This window comes from Bison bison, unplaced genomic scaffold, assembly GCF_000754665.1.
Source record: "Bison bison bison isolate TAMUID 2011002044 unplaced genomic scaffold, Bison_UMD1.0 scf7180017864330, whole genome shotgun sequence".
NCBI lineage: Eukaryota > Metazoa > Chordata > Mammalia > Artiodactyla > Bovidae > Bison > Bison bison.
This window is the reverse complement of record NW_011494902.1, coordinates 13511006-13536279: the sequence shown is the minus strand read 5'-3', so window position 1 is coordinate 13536279 and position 25274 is coordinate 13511006. Positions and strand designations below refer to the sequence as shown.

Sequence of the window (25274 nt, the reverse complement as noted above, 5' to 3'; positions counted from 1 at the left end):
GGTGTCATTTCTTCTTCCAGGGGATCTTCCTGACCCAGGGATCGAACCTGCTTCTCCTGCATTGGGAGTTAGATTCTTTACCACTGAGCCACCTGGAAAATCAACCTATCTTTAATTAAAAACAAATAAAAAAAAAAAAAGATCTAAAAGGAGAGGATCACATAAATTCCTGCCATGCCGTGGAGTTCAGGAGGCCACTAGGTGCCTTTATAGAAATACTGTGAAGTTCTTTGTTTAACCCTTCATGGATCACAGCCTTGTGGCAAAGGGGCTCATGTAACTCAATGAAGCTATGAGCCATGCCATGCAAGGCTACCCAAGATGGACGGGTCTTAGTGAAGGGTTCTGACAAAACATGGTCCACTGGAGGGGGAAATGGCAACCCACTCCAGTATTCTTATGTGGGAACACCATGGACAATATGAACAGGCAAAAAGATATGACACCAGAAGATGAAGCCCACCCCCCACCGCCACCCCCACCCCCCCAGGTCGGAAGGTGTCCAGTATGCTACTGGGGAAGAGTTGAGGGCAGTTACTAATAGCTCCAGAAAGAATGAAGTGACTGGGCCAAAGCAGAAATGATGCTCTGTTGTAGATGTGTCTGGTGGTGAAAGTAAAGTCCGGTGCTTTAAAGAACAATATTGCATGGGAACCTGCAATGTTAGGTCCATGAATCAAGGTAAATTGGAGATGGTCAAGTAGGAGATGGCAAGAGTGAACATCTACATCTTAGGAATCAGTGAACTAAAATGGACTGAAATGGACAAATTTATTTCAGATGCCTACTACTGTGGGCAAGAATTTAAAAAAGATATTTTAGCTTTTGAGCCTTTATTTTGGAGGAAGGCAAGGAGAAGGAGAATTGGAAAGAGTGTCGGTGACCCATCCTAAAGTTATCTGACATACTTGCTTAGTTCTTTTGTATAGTTAGTTGCTTGGACCTTTGAATTTTCTGAGTACTTGTAGAAAGCAACTTAAGGTTTGTTTCCTTTTGACATTCAGTACGGTGCGTTTTGATATTGTGATGTTAAGTTTCTGTGACTGAGAGCAGGAACTCTAATTAGGTCATCTTGTTGTCCCTACCCCTAGCATAGTGCCTAGATAGACCCTCAGTAAAACACTTGTTGAATGAATGAATTTTAAGAAATATATTACATTTGTTAATATTGGTATATATCATTTATACATGTAAAGGGCACAGTCATGTTTTTAATTTTTGAGGGGTTGTGGACTAAATTTTATACAGTTGTTCATTATGGCTAAGGGGACATCAGTGTAAAGATGTCAGTTGTTTTGAATAGAAGATACTCAGTTACAAGGCTTATAGAAAAATCCTCAGAATAACTTAGTACCAGTACTTTTGTTGGATCGAGTTATTCCATGGGTAAATAAAAAGATATAATTTCTTTTTAACTCCATGCATGGATCATTGTTTAAACAAGGATATGTTCAGTTTTTGAAGAAATAAGTAATTCGAGTTTATTAAAAAGGCAAATAAGTCATTTGATAATTTACGTTATTGATGTTGGTTTATAGAAAGGAGTTATTAGATCCTTGGAGGCCTTGTGGCTAAGAGCCCACTAAATCAGATTTTATACTAGATGGCATTTTGGGTATATTCTTTCTTTTAATTCTTAAGAGTGATAGTGTCATATGTTTCCAGTCCACATGCAAATGGTTACATACAATAGTAAAACATGTCCAAAAGAGTCCCTACGAAGTCATCTTTGTATCTGCTTGCTTTGCTCTAAACTAAGCAGGCTACCTCTTCCCCCCCTCCCCGCCCCAACAAGATCTCCAGAAGAAAAGGCTCAGAGTGAATCTTGGCAGCATGAACCAGTGCCTCACAATTCTTCCCATGTCTAACCTAAGTCCTTTTTGTTGTACTTTCATTCTGTTTCTTTGACCTCAGAAGACAAAGCAGACGACTATCCACTCATCTCCCACACGACATCCCTTAGATAGCACTGTTTTAATAAATTCCTGCCTCTTTATTCATGATGGCAGGGTTGTTGTTACCTTAATTATTAAAACAACCTGTGCATGGATAGAACTTATCTCAGGATAGGGAATGGATTCAAGTATCTGGAACTCAAATTTTCTATCTGAGCAGTTTATAGTCACTGAAAAGAAAGGAAGCCCTTTTAACATTCAGAAGCAGTCCTGGGAGAGAATGCCTACATAATCACAATTTAGGCAAGATCGTTTTCTAGATTTGGATTTGAAATTTGGGTATCCATAGTCTTTAGGTCCTTCAGATGCTGTTTTGGTCATACTTCAGGAAGTAATCATTTATAGGCCAACACTTTGAACTTAAAAATACTCCTTGTACACCCATGGCTGATTCATGTGAATGCATGGCAAAAACCACCACAATATTGTAAAGTAATTAGCCTCTAATTAAAATAAAAAAAAATACTCCTTGTAAAAGTTCAGCCCTTTCTCAATATTTTCACCTTCGTATTCTCAGCAATTAATAGAGTTTCTGGGCTAAAGTAGGCGCTTAGTAAGTACTTGTTAAATGAATTGTTTGAGTATTCCTTGGTAATGCTTCCTAATATAGGTCGCTTTACACTTTTCATTTCCCCATTCTTCTTTAATTTTATGCTGCCCAGTAACCACTCATGGTTTATTTTTTGTTGTCTTTATGTTCTCATTCAATGATATTTACAATGATTTAGAGCTTATTTGAATAACTGGACAACTGACTTTATGATGCTGCTGTAATTTTCAATTCAGGAATACCTCTTTTTTCCCCTTCACCTTTTGTGAAGGCTTCTTATAATCTTTTGATGAGAATTTGAAACACATTTATTGAAATGCCTTGTGTGCAAAGTACTTTGCTGGGATTTGCATAGATATAAACATGGATTGTACACAAACTGTTGCCACAGAAACAAAATCTGGTTGGGAAGACACACACATACTCTATAGTGTGAGTAAGATTGTGGTAACTGCTGTTATTAGGGTGCAAGTGAAGTTGGTGTTACTACAAAGGAAGGAGTAATTACTTCTGATGGGATGAATTTGCTCAGGTACTCAGTTGTGTCTGTCTCTTTGTGACCCTATGGATTTTTTGTAGCCTTCCAGGGTCTGCTGTCCATAGGATTTTCCCAGCAAGAATATGGGTAAGCAATTGACTTAAACCTTCATGGATGAGATGTGGTTTCAATGAAGTCTTGAGCTATATTTATGTAGGAATTTGACAGGTACTAAAGGTGAAAGGATTCCCAAAAGAAGAAACAGCACTAGTTGTGCATGATGGTGGGGATGTATATGGAATGTTTGAAAAATGGCAAGGGAGTCTTGCATTTGAAGTAACAGTGTCTGTGACAGTGATGGGAACTGAGGCTAGAAAGGAACTCAGTGGTAAAGAATCTGCCTGGCAATGCAAGAGACAGAGGAGATGCAGCTTGGATCCCTAGGTCAGGAAGATCCTCTAGAAAAGGAAATGGCAACTCACTCCAGGATTCTTGCCTGGAAAATTCTATGGACAGAGGAGCCTGGCAGGCTGCAGTTCATGAGGTTACAGAGAGTAGGATACGACTTAGCGACTGAGCACGCATGCACGCACACACTTGTTTCCTGTTAAGTAATTTTCTTTCTCAGGTAGGAACAGTCATTGGTTTTTGAGTAGAGGATGGATGCTAAAATATCCGTAAGTTTCAGAGGAAGAAGAAAGAAGACAGATTAAATGTAGTTGAGTTTGAGGATGATGAACAAGGCTAAGGGCAGAAGGAATTGGGAGAGGAGGGCCTGATACCAGAGGCCTGGGATGAGTCAGCTTAAAGTCCTACAGGTTGTTGATTTGTTCAGAGTTGTTCAGCATTGTCCTGGCTCCCAAAGTGGCTGCTTTCCAGTTTTGAGCCTTCTTTCCACTTAATGTCATTTTGGAAGACTGTGAAACAGTCTTCCTTGTATCTGGGAAACTAAGTATTTTAGTCTGAATTCTTGAAGAAAGCAAAAGGAGAAAAGAGTTGAACAGTTGCTGAATGAACCAAGAGTATCTACACGTTTCTTCAGCTTGTCTTTGTTACTGGGATCTTGACCCACTGTACTTTCTGACCCCTTGGTTCATCTTCTTGAAGTAGTACTTGGTATTGGTCCCTCTTTGAGACCCAGTTCAAATGGTTTATAACATTTTAAGTCTGTATTGTAATTAATATTTGGGTTACTTTAATATCACCAAACACTTAGCATAATTTTTAGAATGTTATCATTCAGTAAGTGCTTATTGTTGTCACACAGACCTTCCTGCTGTCTTCACATGGTGAGTATATTCCATCTCAGGCTCTAGCTCTGCCTGCTGCTTGGAAGGCTTACCATCCACATCTTCAGAGCCCCTTCCCTCTCTTCTTCTGGTTACTGTTTAGATGTCATCTCACCGTCAGTGAAATGTCCTCTGACAACTCCATATAAAGTCCTACTCTTCCCCAGCCCCTGTGCTCAGCACCTTATTCTCTATTACCTTGTGTAATTTTTCTTTATAGTACTTGCTACCATCTGATATACATTTACTTCATGATTGTCTTTTTATTCCAATTAAAAAGAAATTTCGTACAATAACAGGAACGTTTGTTTTGTTGCCCAGTTTATCCCCAGATACCCGGAGTAGCAATGGGTGTGTGGTAGGCACAATGGATATTTGCTGAACGAATGGTAAAAAACAAACAAACAAACAAACAAAACTAGACTGTAAAGGAAAATAAACATTCATCTGAAGGTTTGTTTATTGGCTTGTGCAAGCAGTGATTTTGTTACAGATTTTATGATATCAAATCATTAACATTGCTCTCAGAAAAATAAAGGCAGATTCTATTTTCTATAGGTTGTGCCTGTGAAATCTAATTATGGATTAGTATTTGTTTTAAAAATATTTGAATGCCAAGCATATCCAGTTAGAAAACTCTTTTATTATCCATGCCAGCTTAATTTTTAAGGCAGTGAAATGGAAGACTGTCATTTCAGCAAGTAACTTATTTTCATTTGTGAAAATGGAATATTTTGAATATTCTAATTGATTTTTGAAGATAGTTTTACAAGAAAGTAATCCTTGTGTCTGTACCTTGTACATTTGCCTTTAAAAGAGAAGGAAACTAGAAATAATCATGGAAATTATTTGCTGAGAAAGGTGTGAGCTTATGTGTGACTTTGTGTAAATGTCTGGAAGAAAATCACTCAGTCCCAAAGTGAAAGGTCAACCTTGGGATACTAAAAACTTTAAAAAGATCTGATTAAAAAAAAATATGTCGCATATGTATATTTAAAGTTTGCAAAGTGATTTAGACTTTTTATCGTGAGCTCAGGCTTCTCTTTTACTGTATTTTACTGTAAGTTCACTTGGACATTTTTCCAGAAATCTGAAGTTTGTAATTTGGCAGTAAAAAAGTTGGGTATCAAATCAATATTATTATATGGCTTTCAGTGTCCTAAGAATTCCCTTTTGGAAACCCATAAAAACTCATTTTTTCTCACCATAAACTTTATCTGTCACTTTTCTATAAGGTCAGAGTATTAATGTTGGAGGTGATCTGCTCTGGGACAGAGAGTCAACAAAGTGGTAATAAAGTTAAAAAATGCCACATGGCACTTTCCTGGGATTAGGATTTATTTTTCATATAAAGTTCGTGCTCATTTTAAAATATGGAAAATTATATATTGATAATTATTTCCTTAATGTCTAAAGGAAAAGACACTAAGTATTTCCTTAGTGTCTCTCTAAAAATAGATGGAATGATAAACTTGCATCCAATTTTTCATTTACATGTTTCATATTTTTATTAGTGTTTTTATCTTTTCTGGAGACTAATTTTTAATTATTTATATTCTTTTAGTTGTAGATTGTTTTCTTTCTAGATTTGGAGGTTAAGTTTTTCAGTATGGTCTTGTGCTGTGCTTACTAATGTCCAACTCTGCGACCCCAGGGACTGGAACCCACTAGTCTCCTCTGTCCATGAGAATTCTCCAGGCAAGAATACTGGAGTGGGTTGGCATACCCTCTTCAGAGATCTTTCCAACCCAGGGATCAAATCCAGGTCTCCTGCATTGTAGGCAAATTCTTTATCAGCTGAGCTATAAGGGAGGCCCAAGTTTTTCAGTAGCAGTTCAGTTCAGTCACTCAGTCGTGTCTGACTCTTTGCCACCCCATGAATTGCAGCACTCCAGGCCTCCCTGTCCATCACCAACTCCCGGAGTTCACTCAGACTCACGTCCATCGAGTCGGTGATGCCATCCAGCCATCTCATCCTCTGTCGTCCCCTTCTCCTGCCCCCAATGCCTCCAGCATCAGAGTCTTTTCCAATGAGTCAACTCTTCGCATGAGGTGGCCAAAGTACTGGAGTTTCAGCTTTAGCATCATTCCTTCCAAAGAAATCCCAGGGCTGATCTCCTTCAGAATGGACTGGTTGGATCTCCTTGCAGTCCAAGGGACTCTCAAGAGACTTCTCCAACACCACAGTTCAAAGCATCAATTCTTCGGCATTCAGCTTTCTTCACAGTCCAACTCTCACATCCATACATGACCACTGGAAAAACCATAGCCTTGACTAGATGGACCTTTGTTGGCAAAATAATGTATAGATGATTTCAAAAGTTAAATACTATGAAATGGTTATATTGGAAAACAATTTCAGGAATAATACAGTTATTTCTTCTTACTTGAAAATGAAACATGGCATTTCAATTGTAAAAAGTACCAGAACTTGGAAGCTTTATTTAAAAATATTTATTTACTAAGTCTAAGTTACCATTGAGTTCAGTTCAGTTGCTCAGTTATGTCTGACTCTTTGCGATCCCATGGATTGTAGCACGCCAGGCCTCCCCATCCATCACCAACTCTCACAGTTTACTCAAACTCATGTCCATTGAGTCAGTGAGGCCATCCAACCATCTCTTCCTGTGTAATCCCCTTCTCCTCCCGCCTTCAATCTTTCCCAGCATTAGGGTCTTTTCCAATGAGTCAGTTCTTTGGATCAGGTGGCCAAAGTATTGGAGTTTTAGCTTCATCATCAGTCCTTCCAATGAATATGCAGAACTTATTTCCTTTAGGATGGACTGGCTGGATCCCCTTGCTGTCCAAGGGACTCTCAAGAGTCTTCTCCAACACCACAGTTCAAAAGCATCAATTCTTCAGTGCTCAGCTTTCTTTAGAGTCCAACTCTCATACCCATACATGACTACTGGAAAAACCATAGCCTTGACTAGAGGGACCTTTGTTGACAAAGTAATGCCTCTGCTTTTTAATATGCTGTCTAGGTTGGTCATAACTTTTCTTCCAAGGAGCAAGCGTCTTTTAATTTCATGGCTGTAGGCGCAATCTGCAGTGATTTTGAAGCCCCAAAAAATAAAGTCTGTCACTGTTTCCACTGTTTCCCCATCTATTTGCCATGAAGTGATGGGACCAGATGCCATGATCTTCATTTTCTGAATGTTGAGTTTTAAGCCAGCGTTTTCACTCTCCTCTTTCACTTTCATCAAGAGGCTCTTTAGTTCATCTTCACTTTCTGCCATAACGATAGTGTCATCTGCATATCTGAGGTTATTGATATTTCTCCCGGCAGTCTTGATTCCAGCTTGTGCTTCTTCCAGCCCAGCATTTCTCATGATGTACTCAGCATATAAGTTAAATAAGCAGGGTGACAATATACAGCCTTGACGTACCCCTTTCCCTATTTGGAACTGGTCTGTCGTTCCATGTCCAGTTCTAACTGTTGCTTCATGACCTGCATACAGATTTCTCAAGAGGCAGGCCATTGAATTAATGTTTATTTATTTATTTATGTTTAACAGTTTTATTGAGATATAATTCACATGTCATAAAATTCAACTGTATCAGGTTTTCAATCAAATTAATTGAGTATCCATTCTCCTATTGCCTGTATCTAAATATAGGAAATATCTGAGTGGCTATGAGAGGAGACAGTCTTTTAAGATAGTGTCTCTTGTAGTTGGATAGCCAATCAGTCTTTTTCTTTTTTTAAACATGTGTAACACATATGGATGATTATGCAGTACATTTTTCTGCTTTCTTATTACAGACACTTTGGAAATTGTGTGAAACTAGAAGTTCTTTTCAATTTTATTCACCTTAATTGAATATTTCCTCTCATTTCAAGACCCATACCTAAGTATTTAAGGCTCAAATTAATTTTGACATTTTGCTTGAACTTGATTTAAAACTTTGAGCTCATGCTATACCTACCCATGTTCCTATTCAAAACCATAAGTACAAAATAGTATTTTAGTTCCTAACACACTATCAAAATATACCTCTAGTTTTCCTATATATAGTAAATAAAGATCTTGATCTGTTTACAATTATGTAATAATTCAAGTACATTTTAAATTAATTATTGTATTTCAAGCATTAGATAAGCAGTATTTGCAAAATCAAATTATAGTGTTTGTGACTAACCCTAAATCCATTAGTTTAACTCTTGATGATAGTTTTTAATAAGTTTCTTTATAGAAAAAGTAGTTAAAATAATTTGAAGACCACTTGCAATCTCCTGGAGGGGAGTTCAGAAATTGGTGAGTAGTATGTCATTTCAAACAATTTGGCCTCCTTCCCTAAAGTTAAGAAAAATTTATAGTTTCTTTTAATTACAAGTTGCAACAAATTCAATGAGGATAACTTGAAGAATAAAATGAAGCACAAAGAGAAAAACAAAATCACTCGTAATTCTATCATAAATGATTATTTATGATTTATGTCTACATGTGTGCATGTATGCGTCTTCATGCTCATCTACATCTTTTCATCATATATTTTTGTATATTCATTTCCTGCAGTCATACAATAGTTAAGACATTTTCCCATGCCAATATGCAGTTTTTTTTTTTTTTAATCACACCACAGAGCATAATCTTAGTTCCTTGACCAGGGATTGAACCTGCACACCTGTGGTGGAAGTATGGGGTCTTAACCACTGGACTGCCAAGAATTCGCAGTAAACAGTTTTTGTTATGATTTTTGATCATTAATCATTTGATCATCAGAGATTCCCCCCCCCCGCCCCTTTTTTTTTTTTTTTTTTCTATATTTTGATTGCTTTCAATTTTTGGCAAAGACTTTAATTAAAAGATTCTTGACAAGTTGCAGAGTTAATTCTTATAAGAAGTTTTGAATTAAAAGATATGCATAGTTTTAAAGCCTTTTGTATTATGTTCTAATGTGAAAGGATGTTTTAATCCTTCCAAGCAAATTTAGCATTATACATTAGTAGAGTATGCACCAGCCTTCAGTACCTGAGAAGTGTCCTTTTAATTCACAAACTATCCTGATCTACAGTTGACTCTTGAACCACTCAAATTTGACCTGCGTGGGTCTGCATATACTGAGATATTTTCAGTAGTAAATACTGCAGTCCTCTGGGTCTGTGGTTGGTTGAATTCACACATTGAGAGGAACCTACTATGAATTATACATGGATTAACCCCCTCTTCCTCTCGTTGTTCACGGGTCAACTGCACTTTGCAGATGGCTGAAATTTCATCATCACCTGTTGCTCCTTTGTCATATATAGGTCCTCCCGGGAGGGGGTAACACATTGTGCCCTGCAGACATTTACTCTAAACAGTTTGAAGGAGTTTATTTGATATTTTAAATTTAGTTCTTGCAAGTAAAGTTTAGAAACAAAGCAGGAAAAGGAACATTGAACAAGAGGGATAATAAACAGAAACAAGGTATTCTTTATGTCATTCAGTTCTACTAAGATCAATTGAAGAACTATTATATGAAATACATAATATTATGTACCTAGTTTTAGGAGTTTAAGTTATAATCTCTCTCTACAGTGATTCAGGCTGTTTGTTGACTTTGAATGCTAATTAATCTAGAGACTTAGAGTCCCAGATAAGGTAGGCATATATGCTGGATAGGGATGCAAGGGAGAATTAATTAACTCTCAGGCTACCTTACTCTTATTTGAATGCACTATTTACAAACCATTAAATTACTAACTTAAGAGATGGTGAGGTTGCAGAATGTGGCTTTGAGTAGTTTGCAAAGAATACTGTGTACTGTAAGGTCTGCCTCATTAGACAAAATATTTGTATCATTGGAATGTCTCCTTGAAAAACCATTTGATAAAGAGATAATAGTGACAAACAAGGCCACTAGATAGATAAAAGGCATAGTGCTTGCTCCAATCAGGGAACTTTGAGCTATGCTTCTTATCTTCTTTAGTGGAAACTTTTGTGTCAGATGATATGGGCCAGCCTGTGCAAAACTATGGAGAATAGCAGACCTTCTAGAAATTATCCATCCTTGTTTGCATAATGCCTTTACTTTACTCAACAGACTCATTCCTAAATACCTTCATGATATTAAAATCCCAGTCTATTATTATCAGACTGACTCTTTTTCTTATAATAGTGAGTAGCTAGTGATATGCCCCTTGTAATATTTAAAAATAGTGATACAGCTCTCATTACCGCATCTATTAGCCCCAGATTTACTCAGCCCTGGTCTAAACTGGGTTTCTGGACTTTTAAAAATTTATCAGTAACAATCTCTAAACTCTATCTAGAGATGACTTCATAAATCACCAATATATGTCTTAACTGTTGGCAAATCACAAGCTGCTTAAGAAATATATGACAACTAGAAAAAAACCTTCTGCAATAAAGAAATAGAAGAAAACGTACTTTTAACTAATGCTATTTCTAGTAAACTTCTGTGTTCATGTGGAACTTTGGAGATGAGAGAAGTTAAAATACTAAATATTTCAATTGATACATCTTTATGATTTTGTTGATTTGGATTTTAAAGGACAGATTCTAATCTTGCCTTTCCCTCATATTTCCTAATACCATTTAAAAAAAGCATGTTACTGCAGGGTACTTTAATTGATACAAAATGAATATTAAAATATTAAAGATATCTAACATCAGTACTAAGGATTTCCATTTCTAGCCCTCTAATCCTCTATGGAAATTTCTCTTTTGTCTCCAAACTGTTTGCCTGATATTCTTTTGCCCCTGGATTTTGTATTTCTTTTAAGTTGATTTCCCTCACTGATAAACAGATTGGATTGTGAGATTGTGTCCTTTTTATTTTTCAGTGGAAGTGAGTAAATCCAGAACATTATGCTTGGTGACATTTATTTCAACTCATCAGGGAATGCCACCCATGTTTGCTTGGGTTGTAGTACTTCAAATAGGACATTGAGAATGTATTTGTGTTAGAGTAACCTTGCTATTTCAGTTTCAGAATTAACTGAAAATGTGACATGTGCCTCCTACTAGAAGAGGGAATGTCTCAACAATTTTTGGCTTAGTTAATACGGAGTAAATTCTTAGAAAATGTTTGCACTGGTGTAGTTAAGAACCAGTCATTTTATTTTAAATTTCTGTGGTGTGTATATTTATAATTACCTTGCACAAACCAGGTCTGAGTTAAAATTTGGCATAGAAGTCAGTGTAGAGTAGCAAGACAATGACTCTGTCTAATAAAAAATGTCAGTCTAATGGTTAACCAGTTGAATCTTTCAGGTTATAGACTTGACTGTCCTTGGGTTAAATATTCTTATGGAGTCTAGTCAGCTCAGAGAAGGTAGAGTTGCCCATGATGTGCAACATGACTTCTAAACACCTTACCAGGACTATTGGTAGAACTGTTTTCCTTAGAAAGTGTATCATTTTGAATATGATAAAATGCTACCTCTTATATTTAGATGATGATAGAATGTGTGCATTAAGTTAGGTTTGTGAGAGTAAATAGTAATTAGTGGTAGTAAAGGGTGAGTATTTGCGACCTTGAATGAAATAGGAAGAAATTATCAATGCCATTTTTACAGGGTTTTATGGTTTATTGACTCAACCACATTTGTTGAACAACTTCTGTTTGCTACTTGCTGAGGGTCTAGTGGTAAGCAAGTAGACCTGTTCAGTATCCTCATGGAACTTAATATCCAGGGGAGGAAATGGGTCCTATATAATCACTCATGTAAATGTGGTCTACAGGGAATAAGCACTGAGAAGTACTACAGATTGTTTTATCAAGGGCACTTGGACTTTGTTTAATGGTGACTGTAGCAGCTTATGAAATAATTTCCTACATAGCCCTATGCCTGACTTCTCCCCTCCCACTTCACACTCCATTCTTGTTACATCAATCTTGGATATTGTCCTTCATCCATCTTGTTATCCTATCAAAAAGTTGCCAGTCTAGAGCTGGTGGGTGATGGATAAAAGTTGTGAGGTAAAGGGAGAGGATTGATTATGCTGGACTCAGGAAGAAATCACAGAAGTTTGAGATTTGTGATCCTAACTATTTGATGTTCAGTTCTGTGTGACTTACATCACCAGTGTCCTAGGTTTACAGACTAATGGGAGTTATCATTACATATGTTTGTTGTTGTTTAGTCACTAAGTCGTGTCTGACTTTTTTGCAGCCCCATGACTGTAGCCTACCAGGCTCCTCATGGGATTTCCCAGGCAAGAATACTGGAGTGAGTTGCCATTTCCTCCTCCAGAACATCTTCGTGATCTAAGGATCGAACCTGTGTTTCCGGCAGTTGGCCGGCAGATTCTTTACTGAGCCCCTGAGAGAGCCCCAATATTAGCCATATTATACAATAAATGCATTTATCATCGAATAGTGACATTTACATCCCATGAACATATACATTTATACTGCAGTATATTATTTACATAATAATAATAATATTGTTATTTAATGCAAAAACTACCAAGATTAGAAAACGGAGGCATCTTTTACTTAGGTTATATCATATGCCTGGAGTGAAGCTCAATGGGAAAATATGTGAATATGGGGTTAGAAGCTCTGAGTTTAAACCCTTGCTCTATCACATTAAAAATTTTTGTAATTAAACATTAAAATTTTAAATTTTTAAATTCTATTTTATTATTATTTTTTATTGGACTATAGTTGCTTTACAATATTATGTTAGTGTGTGCTGTAGAGCAAAGTGAATCAGCTATATGTATACATGTATCCCCTCTTTTTTGGATTTCCTTCGCATTTAGGTCACCACAGAGCATTGAGAGTTCCTTGTGCTATGCAGTAGGTTCTCATTAGTTATCTACTTTATAGATAGTAGTGTATATATGTCAATCCCAGTATTCTAATCCATCCTACTCCCGCTTCCTCCCTTAGTGTCCATATGTTTGTTCTCTACATCTGTGTCTCTATTTCTGCCTTCTGAATAAGTTCATCTGTACCATTTTTCTGGATTCCACATATGTGTGATATTTGTTTTTTCTGTCACTTATTGTTTGATTCCAATAGTCTCTATTTCTTCTTCTGTAAAAGAGAAGTGGTGGAACAGTGGCAGCAGCCTTCCTTCCACCTATGATTTTGCAATTCACGCTGGCTTCTGCACATAGGTGTCCATATCTGAATGGGTCATATAGCCCCATTTTCTCCCACTGAGCTGATTTGCAGCCTGTTTCAGGAAGGTGGAAGGCTTGGAGAATTGCTATCTTGAGAAAGCAAATGCATTATTCATCTTGTCAAACTTTTATAAAATGCATAATTGTTGGCAGAAAGTATTTTAAAATGCCTTTTTTTCTTCCCCATTAAATAAAAGCCTAATTACTAAATGTGGAATGGGATCTCCAGATTGATGATGAGGGAATTGGTTTCTCATCCTACTTCCATGTCTAGTATTAAACTAGGATGACAAGAGATCAAACAGAATAAAAAACTGTAGGTGATTTTCAAAATTCATGGATCTCACAGATATTCTCTTAGGCCTTGAAACTTGCTTTGGCCTAGAATTCAGTTGCTTATGGTATTTCTCCCTCTTCTTTAATCACAGTTACTTCTGTTGTATTAGTAGGTTAGGATAAACACATATCTACACAAAAATAATTTATTCATTTCAGTAAATTCTGATTTCTGTGAACAGCAAGAAAAAAGAATAAATATAAAATGTATTCAGTTGTACTAGCTATTTGATTTAGTCTAGGCTTCAGGAATAATGGAAATCATTAGTAACAGGTATAGCGCTGCTTCCTGACACTGATTTGCTCAGGACTGGTGTTAAGGTGAAAGCAATGTTACTTCTTTAAAGGCAGAATCAACTTCCCATTTCCTCCTAATCTTCAGTTCACCTTTACAAAAAGCTTAGTGACATTCACTCTGTAGCAGATCCTGGGATAGCCCTTTGAGAAAACAATGACATGTTCCCTTATCTTCCAAATTTTTTACAGCCCCATAGGAAGCAGAATGCAGAAATAGAGTGAAAAAAGTCTTATGATACTGTACAGAGTAGAAAACAAGTCATGTTTATGAAATGTTCAGGGAAAGACTTCATAGAGTTGGTGATTGATGTGCAGAAATTGTAAGAAAATTTCATCAGATGAACTTGAAGAAAAGACTGATAGAAAAAAGATAAAGATGTAATGTCACAGAAATATAAAATAGCTACATGAGTGTGAGTGCTTGATATTGCTCCGATGACACTGGGGAAGTAGAGGAAGAGGATTGAAGTGGGAGAAGGGGAAGCAAGGCTGCAGTGAAAAGAAAGGAACAGGCCTGAAAAGGAAGGTCATAACTGCCATGTCTAGTGCCTTGAGTTTTGTCCTTAGGTGATGGAGATATGGAAGGTATGTGAGCTTGTCACTTCATGATCAGATTTGCATTTTGGATGACTATTTGTGGCTGGATTATGGACAGTGGTGTGTTGGGAACCAGATTGTGTGGTGGCATGGAGACCCAGTTAAAAGGGTAATGCAATAGTTCAAATGAGTGATGACATAATTTTCTGGTATAAAATATTCTATTGATTCATAAATTTGCTGCCACATTTTAAAATGTCAGCAAATTGAAAAAATCTTAGTATTCAGTAGAACTAATTCATTGCTGGTTTTATAGTTTAAAGTTATTCATGAAATTGATAGCAATGAAAAATTGAAAGAAGGTTAGTATTTTGTCAGTAGAATTAAACCAGTATACTCACAAAAATTTTCAAAGTTATAATTTTGCTATATAATGTTGAATATAACTTTAAAAAATGTAAGGTAATGAACTTGTAATAGACATACATATACATACATACATATATATATATACACACACACACATGCACATCTAGTTGTTAGTGGAAATTACATATGTGTGAAAATAAGTGAATAATAAATCATAATGTTGGTATGGGTAGGTATTTTTTGAATTTGCATTTGATACTGATAGTTATACCCAAGATTTTGTGTTAATTCAAGTCATGGCATAAGTAATGGATATTTCTGAGCAGAAAGTTATATCCCAAATCTAGAAAGAATGAAAATATTTGTCATGGAAAATTAAATAGCCATATATGCATATAAGATTATAATTTTAAAAGAGCATGTGTTAAAAGATCATTGCAAATCATATATTTGGAGCAGCATGCTTGAAAATAGCTTTAGATTGTCTCACAAATGGTGTAGCATATAAATCTTACCAAATTTTGCTTTGGGTGCGTAAATCCTCACTTAGTTACCACAACAAGAAACAAAAGTCAGAGTTGATGGAATTAGAATATCCGTAGCCTTATGCGGGAATAGAATTTTCTGCCACATCTTTTTCAGTATGAATTTAAGACTTAGAAAAAAAAATGTTGCTTTTTAAATACACCGTTGTATACAAGTTATTATAAATATTAGGCTGTATGCCCCATGATCAAATAATGAAATAATGATAAGTTTCTGTTGTACATTATTTTCAGTTCAAACTAATGCTCAGGATCGGATTTCATGCCTTACTGTTAGTCAGACTTTTCTTTATTTATGTATAATATTATCAGTGCCTATAATTTTAGGATTGTGAGTTTTTTGCACTACATTTGATATCTGATTATTTATCAGTCTTCAGAGATTACATTGAGGCTTTAGAGGTTAGGATGTATTTGCTATGAATGACTTTTATGAAATTTTAAAAAATAACCTTTTCATAGGATCCGTTTATCCTTGTCTCTCTGCCCCTGCCCCCCCCCCCATGTGATAATAGAATGTTTTATAATACTTTGAGGAAACTTTTTTATTCAATAGCAAAATATATTTTTACTGCATATTTCCCTTAATAGGTTCTGTTAGGGGAATCATTGATGACATGTTTCAAAGCAGAAATCTTTTCGTGCTCTTCATTTTTTATTTTACTATTTAATGAGATTTCAGGTATATTTTAACAACTGGGGTTTCCCTGATGAATCATTAAAATAAGTGAGTGGGCTGGAAAGTAGCATGAACTTTTTTCTTAGTGCTACCCTATTTTACTCTGCTGGGTTACTGGTTGCTTTTTAAATAGAACCTGGGTGTGTTGGAGCTGGTGGGTGGAGGTTCAGAAGGGAAGAAGGGAAAGGGTCAGTTAGAAAATACCAGGTAAATCTCTGATAATCTACTGGGAAATCGGACTCAAATTCTACTTTCCTCAATGTACTCCATTTTGTATTTAAGCTCTCTATATTTGCTCTGCCAAGCTCAACTTTCCAAATACTGTGTATAGGCAAATACAAAATATATTTCCAGCAGTTGATTGAAGTTTAAGGTATTAAGCCATATGTGGATTAGCCTGTGGAATCAATTTCTCATGTGTGTGGGATTAAAACCGTTAAAACCCTCATCACTGAAACCATACCTTCCCACAACCAATAGTGCTAAGGTGTCTGTGGAATATTTTAATTCAACAGGTTCTCTGATTTAAAATTGTTCCTTGGTATTTGGTTGGAAAATTATTTGAATATTATAGGTAACTGCACTGATACCATATATGAGGACTAGTTATGGGATTCTAATGTGACTTAGGTTTAGTTTTTAAAAATCCACATGAGATATTTATACATAGTTCGTCTTTTTCGATGTCAATGGCATATTGCAAATTTCCTTTAGCTATTACTGTTAAAAGCAACAACAGCAACAAAACTCTACCACAGCAGCTGTAACTGCTAGAGGAGGTAGACAGAAATGTGGTTTACCTTGTAAGTGATAATGCTTAGTGAGTAAAGCACTTGGGTCAAGCTTAAAATAAATGCAGGTATGATGACAAAGTTTTTAATACAAATTTTAAAATATTCACAGCATTGGTTTCAGGCTACTTTTGTTCTTGGTGATTTTATCAGTGCATTTTTATTTTTAATTGGGATGACTCTAATGGCACCTTTTCATTTTGGTCAAAATATTTATATGAAATACTATCATAATTTTTCATTTTGTATTCCCTCACAGTCTTAATTGTGAATGTAAATTTTTTGAAAGGTAGGTAATTCTCAGATCATTTTGACCTCTGATGATCTTAAATAAAACTTGAAGTGGTTTAAAATTCCAGGCTATCACTTTGACTCATTTTATATTGCTAATTTAATATTTAGCATTTAACCATGAATCATTAAATCATAGTATTGATAATGAATTAAATTTTCATAAAGCTTTAATAGTGTAGCAGATTCTCATTCATCTGGTGTCACTGGGGGATAAAATATGCTGAAGATGAGGTTTTGTTTTGTTTTTTTTTTAGAACTGAAGCTTACTTATTCAAGCAGGAAAACTTAAAAGTTGTTAAAAACTTATCTGAGACATTTTTCACACTCTTTTAGGGAATATGAACAGATTGTCTATTTACTCATAAAATATCATCATTCTAGTGTCATGTAGAAAGGACATGGGCTTTCTGTTTGGTGTTTATTCTCCAATGTAGGAAGTTTTTTGTTCGTTGGTTTCTTCCTTTTAAAATACCGCACTCCTAATTTTGATATACTTACTCTGTTTAATTGTTTCAGGGCTTATCATCTGTGGTAGTACCTGTACTAATACTTTAATGGATTCATAAGTCCAGGCACCTCAGTAAGACATTTGGCTACCTGTAGGCTCACCAGCATCTTTTGGCAAATACCTGATCACAGCCTCTTGCCATGGAGGGAAGCCTCTCATCCTCTGGAGCAAGGACTTTCAGTGTTGAGGCCCTGTTTCTTCTGCTCCCACTCACTCACTCTCCAATTTTGCTATAGGTGCAAAATTGTCTGTATTACTTCCCTGGTGTGACCATTTGTAGTTTTCTGAGATTATTGCTAAAATGGGTAAATGGTGTACTCCTTTATCTTTTAGTAAATTCCAGCATAACAGCAAAGGTTCTTTTTTAACGTGGTGTTTTTTTTTTTTTGAACTACTGCTCATATGTTTCCAGCAGTGTTTCTAAAACAAAACAAGCACAGTGAAAGTATTTGAGCTGTTCTTTAATGTGCTATAATGACATTTGGTTTGAATCTTATGTTTAAAAATCAGCTTCCCCTCTTTTGCTTGCACCTAATGGAAATCATCTTTCTGCCAGGTTGTGCTTAAAGAAGACTACAAGGGAAGAACATATTTCCTTCTTGCCACAAACATTGCAGTAGAAGTAAGTGGGGAACTGCCAGGATATGTCTGTCTCCACAAAACAAGCAGAACAAATTTCCATGAATCAAAGCCACTAAGTATAGTTTTCAGAGATGGTAGGACATAGTTACTTTCCCTCGAAAAATACCCCAAATGCAGGCACACCCTTTGGCCACTAGAAGAATGTTTCAGTAAACGCTAGGTCAAACCTGTACATTTCACTCTTCTAACTGAGCTATTAAAGGGGTGGAAATCTACTATAACTATAATCTTTTTTCCCCTTTTCTATTTTTCAACCTCCCACATGCTTGATGTTCAGTTCTGCTTACTGAGTGTCTTGAATCTGCAGCGGCACCTACACGCACTGCCTCCACAGTGGCTGATGGTTTGCAGATAACTCATGATTCAGACCCATAAGAAACATCTGTAACTGCAGGGCATGATACGTGCTCTAGATTAATCATGGAAAAGGACAGAGTAATGAAGAATCAGAATACTTTTTTTTTCTGAATATTAATGTTGCTTTGAGATTATATGAGTGGAATATTCTCTAGAGTGGTTTATATCACCTTCTATCACTTGGGGAAGTATCTCAGGTCATTTTTATAAGAAACTCTTAGAGACCTTTTAAGCATATACACCTTAGTGTGACTAGGTCAGAGGAAATAAAGCAAGATAGTAGATACATGTCATGCGATGCAGTAAGCAAATTAATGTTAAACTGCTTGTATTTTTTCTTGAAAATCTTGATATGATTTTAAAAATTGCCTTTCATTAGTTTCTCTTTTGCTTTCTAGAAGTTTCAATCATTTGAAGGGCAAATGGCTACCATTTTGTTAAACTTTGGAGGCTCTTTATTAATGTACTGTATACAGCATCATACAGGTGAAGTCTCCAGACAACCTGAAAAAAATAAGCTGCATAACTCAGTCTCTGAGCTTACTTTTTCCTCACACAATCTGCAGTACTCTCAAATTCATATTTAAAATACAAGCTGCTGAAGAGGAATGGTTAACACCCAATTCAGTTAAGTTCAGTCACTCAGTCATGTCTGACTCTTTGCAACCCCAGGGACTACAGCACACCAGGCTTCCCTGTCCATCACCAGCTCCCGGAGCTTGCTCAAACTCATTTCCATTGAGTCAGTGATGCCATCCAACCAGCTCATCCTCTGTTGTCCCATTCTCCTTCTGCATTCAATCTTTCCCAGCATCAGGGTCTTTTGCAAGGAGTCAGTTCTTCCTATCAGGTGGCCAAAGTACTGGAGTTTCAGCTTTAGCATCAGTCCTTAAAATGAACGTTAAGGACTGATCTCCTTTAGAATGGACTGGTCGGATTTCCCTGCAGTCCAAGAGACTCTCAAGAGTCTTCTCCAACACCACAGTGAAAAAGCATCAATTCTTCGGTGCTCAGCTTTCTTCACAGTCCAACTCTCACATCCATACATGACCACTGGAAAAACCATAGCTTTAACTAGATGGACCTTTGTTGGCAAAGTAATGTCTCTGCTTTTTAATGTGCTGTCTAGATTGGTCATAGCTTTCCTTCCAAGGAGCAAGTATCTTTTAACTTCATTGCTACAGTCACCGTCTGCAGTGATTTTGGAGGCCAAAAAAATAAAGTCTGCCACTGTTTCCATTGTTTCCCCATCTATTGGCCGTGAAGTGGTGGGACCAGTTGCCATGATCTTAGTTTTTTGAATGTTGAGTTTCAAATCAGCTTTTTATTCTCCTCTTTCACCCTCATCAAGAGACTCTTTGGTTCCTCTTCACTTTCTGCCATAATGGTGGTGTCATCTGCGTCTCTGAAGTTATTGATATTTCTTCTGGCAATTTTGATTCCAGCTTGTGCTTCATCCAGCCGAGCATTTCTCATGATGTACTCTGCATATAAGTTAAATAAGCAGGGTGACAATATACAGCCTTGATGTACTCCTTTCCCAATTTGGAACCAGTCCGTTGTTCCATGTCTGGTTCTAACTGTTGCTTCTTGACCTGCATATAGTTTTCTCAGGAGGCAGGTAAGATGGTCTGATATTCTTATCTCTTAAGAATTTTCCACAGCTTGTTGTGATCTGCAAAGTCAAAGGCTTTGGTGTAGTCAATAAAGCAGAAGTACATGTTTTTTGGAACTCTCTTGCTTTTTGTGTGGTCCATCGGATGTTGGCAATTTGATCTCTGGTTCCTCTGCCTTTTCTAAATCCAGCTTGAACATGTAGAATTTCTTAGTTCATGTATTGTTGAAACCTTGCTTGGAGAATTTTGAGCATTACTTATACAGCGTGTGACATGAGTGCAATTGTGTGGTAGTTTGAGCATTTTTGGCATTGCCTTTCCTTGGGATTGGAATGAAAATGGACCTTTTCCAGTCTTGTGGCCACTGCTGAGTTTTCCAAATTTGCTGGCATAGTGAGTATAGCACTTTCACAGAATCATCTTTTAGGATTTGAAATAGCTCAGCTGAAATTCCATCACCTCCACTAGCTTTGTTTGTAGTGATGCTTCCTAAGGCCCACTTGTCTTCAGACTCCAGGATGTCTGGCTCTAGGTGAGTGATCACACATGGTTATCTGGGTCATGAAGATCTTTTTTGTATAGTTTTTCTGTGTATTCTTGCCAGCTCCTCTTAATATCTTCTGTGTTAGGTCCATACCATTTCTATCCTTAATTGTGCCCATCTTTGCATGAAATGTTCCCTTGGTATCTCTAATTTTCCTGAAGAGATCGCTAGTCTTTCCCATTTTATTGTTTTCCCCTTTTCTTTACATTGATCACATAGGAAGGCTTTCTTAACTTTCCTTGCTATTCTTTGGAACTCTTCATTCAAATGGGTGTATCTTTCCTTTTCTCCTTTGCCTTTTGCTTCTCTGATTTTCTCAGCTATTTGTAAGGCCTCCTCAGACAACCATTTTGCTTTTTTCCATTTCTTTTTCTTGAAAATGGTCTTCATCTTTGTCTCCTGTACAATGTCACAAACCTCTGTCCATAGTTCTTCATGTACTCTATCAAATCTAATCCACTGAATCTAACACCCACTGCCTTTCAATTGCCTATTCTCCTTTCCTTGGTGAATAGGGACCTGTGATTGAAAAGAACTGATTTGAAAATGCTGGAGGATTCTATCTTTACTCCTTAAGTTCCCTGGTGGCTCAGACTAAAGAGTCTGCCTGGATGCAAGAGACCCCGAGTTAGATCCCTGAGTCAGGAAAGTCACCAGAAGAAGGGATTGGAACCCACTCCAGTATTCTTGGCCTGGGGAATCCCATGGACAGGGAAGCCTGGTAGGCTATATAGTCCATGGAGTTGCAAAGAACTGGACATGACTGAGTAACTAACACACACACACACACACACACACACTGCTGCTGCTGCTGCTAAGTCGCTTCAGTCGTGTCCGACTCTGTGCGACCCCAGAGACGGCAGCCCACCCGTCCCTGTGATTCTCCAGGTAAGAACACTGGAGTGGGTTGCCATTTCCTTCTCCAATGCATGAAAGTGAAAAGTGAAAGTGAAGTTGCTCAGTATTGCCTGACTCTTAGCAACCCCATGGACTGCAGCCTACCAGGCTCCTCCATCCATGGGATTTTCCAGGCAAGAGTACTAGAGTGGGGTGCCATCACCTTCTCCAACACACACACACACACACACACACACACACACACACACAATTGGTTTAGCCTAATACCTGGGGAGGTGGGGGGATTGGTTGTGGTGCAGAGGCTGGGGGTGGAGGTGGGGTGCTGGTTGGGAAGTACCTAATTACTGTTTGTCAGCTACGGTGCTTCAATTTTATCCTCACAACACATTTCTGAGGTTAGTACTATTATCCTCATTTTAGAAAAGGTGAGACTAAGTCCTGCAATGTTAGGTAATTTGTTCAAGATCATACAGCTAGGATGTGACAGAGCTGACCTTCGAACCTGTATCATCCTGACCCAAGGTTTCATGCCTTTCCCGCATGAGGAACTCCTATTTTGCATATAAGTGAAATACGTTTGTATTCTTCCCCCAAAATGCTCTTTGGATGATTTAGATATCAAGAAATGATTTTTCACTTCAGTTACTTCTTTGAGAACCATTTGAGACTTTCTGCTTTGAAATTCAATTTAAGCAGACATTGCCTTGACTGAGCAAGGTAAAGCACAGTTTTCTTAGGATCATCATTGAGTTTTGGGGACTAATAATTTTGTGCAGCAGCATTATTACAGAAAGCAATATGCTGCTTAATGAATGGTGTTTACTTAAGTCATAAAAGAGAATTCAAACGTGGAATATTTTTTAAACAATGTAGTTGTTACATACTGAGTGATATTTCTAGTTTATTTCTTATAGGAAATAGCATGTAATTTGAAATGCATATATAAGTTTTTATATACATACATATATTTTTATTTCACTGAGCACATTAGCAAAAGTCGTATTATTAAAGTAAAAAGTTGCTTGACAGCCAATTCTTTGTGATGAAAATTTTACCACATCTTTAGTAGCAGTGTTACCTATTGCTCTTAACCTATTGCTTTTGTTGTTTAAAGAAAGATTGTAGAAACTTTGGTGTTCATAAGCATGTACCTTTACCTTATTTTTTGCATCTTCTTTGGGGGTGGGATATTGATAATAGTGAGGAAGTGGCCAAGTGTCTCAAGAAATTGTATCCTAAAGATTTTTAACACTAGAGAGTTGATATTTGAGTATGAGTGTGTGGTCTTCTAAATATGGATCCATTGGGGGCACTGGTAGCTGATGAATTGATAAATGGATTAACATGAGTGTTCCAGAATCAGAGAATTCCTGAACTGGAATGGGCCATACAAATGAAGGACTCTAGTAGTGGCATTCTTAGTTAGGACATGAGTTCAGTGACTGTCCAAGTCCAGATAGAACTGTAGTCCAGGGTAGTGCTGAGGTTACTGAGTCAGGGTCACAGCCATTCCATCCAGGAAATGAGACATCGCAGTAGGAGGGGACTTTAAACTTCCTGGGATAGGAGAAGAAACTGAGTCGTTTGGAAGTAATCTTAGGACATGAAGAAAACAGAAATCAGAAAAATAAACCATCTTTCTTTCCTCTTATGAACATAAATGGTATAAAAATATTGATTCCCAAATACAAATCTCATGTTACATATTTAAAAAAAAAGTGGAACAGGGGCTTCCCTGGTTGCTCAGTGGTTGGGAGTCCAGCTTCTGGTGCAGGTGGCGTGGGTTTGATCCCATTTTGGGGAACTAAAATCCCATATGCTGCAGGCCACCTGAGCCCATGAGCCACAACAAGGGAGAAGCCTGTATACCTCAATGAAAGATCCCACATGCCACAACTAAGATCTGATGCAGCCAAAAATAAATAAATGTTAAAAGAGGGGAAGATACCATAAAATAAAAAAGAATAAACCTATTTAAAAATGTGTCTGTAAATGATTTTATTTGCTTTCTGGATATAATATTTGAACATATTTATTTTAAAACAGTTATACATACATATATGTATGTTTGAATTTTTTTTTTTCTTAATATCTAGGATCTGTGAAGGTTTGAAAGGGCCAATGAGTATTCTCATCCTTGAGGCATTCTATGGTGGGTCCCATAAACAGCTGGTGGATCTGCTTCAAGAAGAGTTAGAAGACTCTGTCCTTTATACCCTGCCTGCAAAGAAATGGCACTGGAGAGCAAGGACATCAGCTTTGTACTTCTCTCAGAATATTCCCACCAGTGAGCATTACAGGTAATTAAAACCCAGGCTGTGTCTCCAGCCTATTTCAAATGCACCTGTTCTAAGGAGCCTGCTACTCTGTTGGCCTCTGTGAGATTTCCTCCAACTGTGTAATTGGTCAGTATGACTACAGTAGCTATTCCTGTAGAGACAGCAAAGCAGCCGGGTACACTGATATTCTGAGGACACCTGGCTGGTAGGAATGTGGCCTCATTTAGACCCTCCATGCCTCTTCTTATTTGTTTTGTCCTTTTACCACATGCACATGTGGGTGTATGATGACATTTTTTTGGCCTGAGATGAGAGTTGATCTTGTGCATACTTGTTTTTTTTTTTTTTTTTAACTTCCATAACCTCTCATGCCTCTTTGAGTGAGTATGCTGTTTTAGGGTATCTGCTCTGTACTAGGAGCTCAGGTTGGAAAGATGGATATGACCAAGATGAATATAACTCTTACAGGTTTTTATAGACTATTCAGTTAAAGATGGATATGCAAGTGCTATAAGAGTATGAAAAGGGGAGAAGTTGATTTTGACTGTGACAAATTGGAGGTCGTTTTATAGAGTTGGTCACCTTTGCTTACTCTGGAAGGATGAATAGATTTGGGGACACAGACTGGGGACACAGATCTCAGTTTTGAATTTTGCATCGTCAGGCAGTGGGAACTATGGGGACCTGTTAGAAAGTCTCATGAGAAAAGCTGAATGGGAACTACTGATTCCATTTTAAGGAAACAAGTACAATGAAATCCCCCTGGAATATCCCTATTGCCGTGTGTCTCCTGATGGTTAAGTAGTAGATGATTATCCTACTGTGGTTTACATATCCATGTTCTTACCACGCTGGACCCTTCTGTGTAGGGCTGCATTGATGTCGGCAGGAGTGAGGAGTGCCAGACCGATAATGAATGGAGTTCGAGACAGGTTGTTAGAGTGAGGGCACATTGCAAGCTGCAGTGCCCACCTTGGCTTCAGCAGCCGTATCCATCTGCTGCTGCTTGTAGGGTGGAGCAGTGACAAGGGAGAGAGCAGCTTGAGATTTAAATGTAGGTTGCTGTGCTTAGTAGTAATTTGGGGGATTCAGAAAACAGCCCATTTGGTATATGAAAGCCATGCATCACCTCTGAGAATTCAGATTGTCGGATGAAACAGCAGTGAACGCTCAAGCCATGTTGCTTGGAATTTAAAGGTAAAAACTGTTGGAGGGCATGTTGAGAATTTTGTATTTTTCTAATCTAAAGTGTATTTTTCCTTAC

At 37.3% G+C, this 25274-nt stretch overlaps 1 protein-coding gene across 13 annotated transcripts in view; it reads left to right on the top strand.

Annotated features, from left to right (window-relative positions):
- Positions 1 to 25274, top strand: part of GTDC1 (glycosyltransferase-like domain containing 1) — a 460141-nt gene that overhangs the window by 93601 nt on the left and 341266 nt on the right. For 9 of the 13 annotated variants that reach the window (XM_010853695.1, XM_010853690.1, XM_010853689.1 and 6 more), the window contains 2 exons: positions 18271 to 18336; positions 23828 to 24031. The exons of 1 other annotated variant lie outside the window; for it this stretch is intronic. In XM_010853695.1, coding sequence (XP_010851997.1) covers positions 23853 to 24031 — 179 coding nt within the window. In that variant the 5' untranslated portion in view covers positions 18271 to 18336; positions 23828 to 23852. The remainder of the gene's footprint in view (positions 1 to 18270; positions 18337 to 23827; positions 24032 to 25274) is intronic. 3 more of the 13 variants (XM_010853688.1, XM_010853701.1, XM_010853687.1) reach the window with 1 other exon arrangement.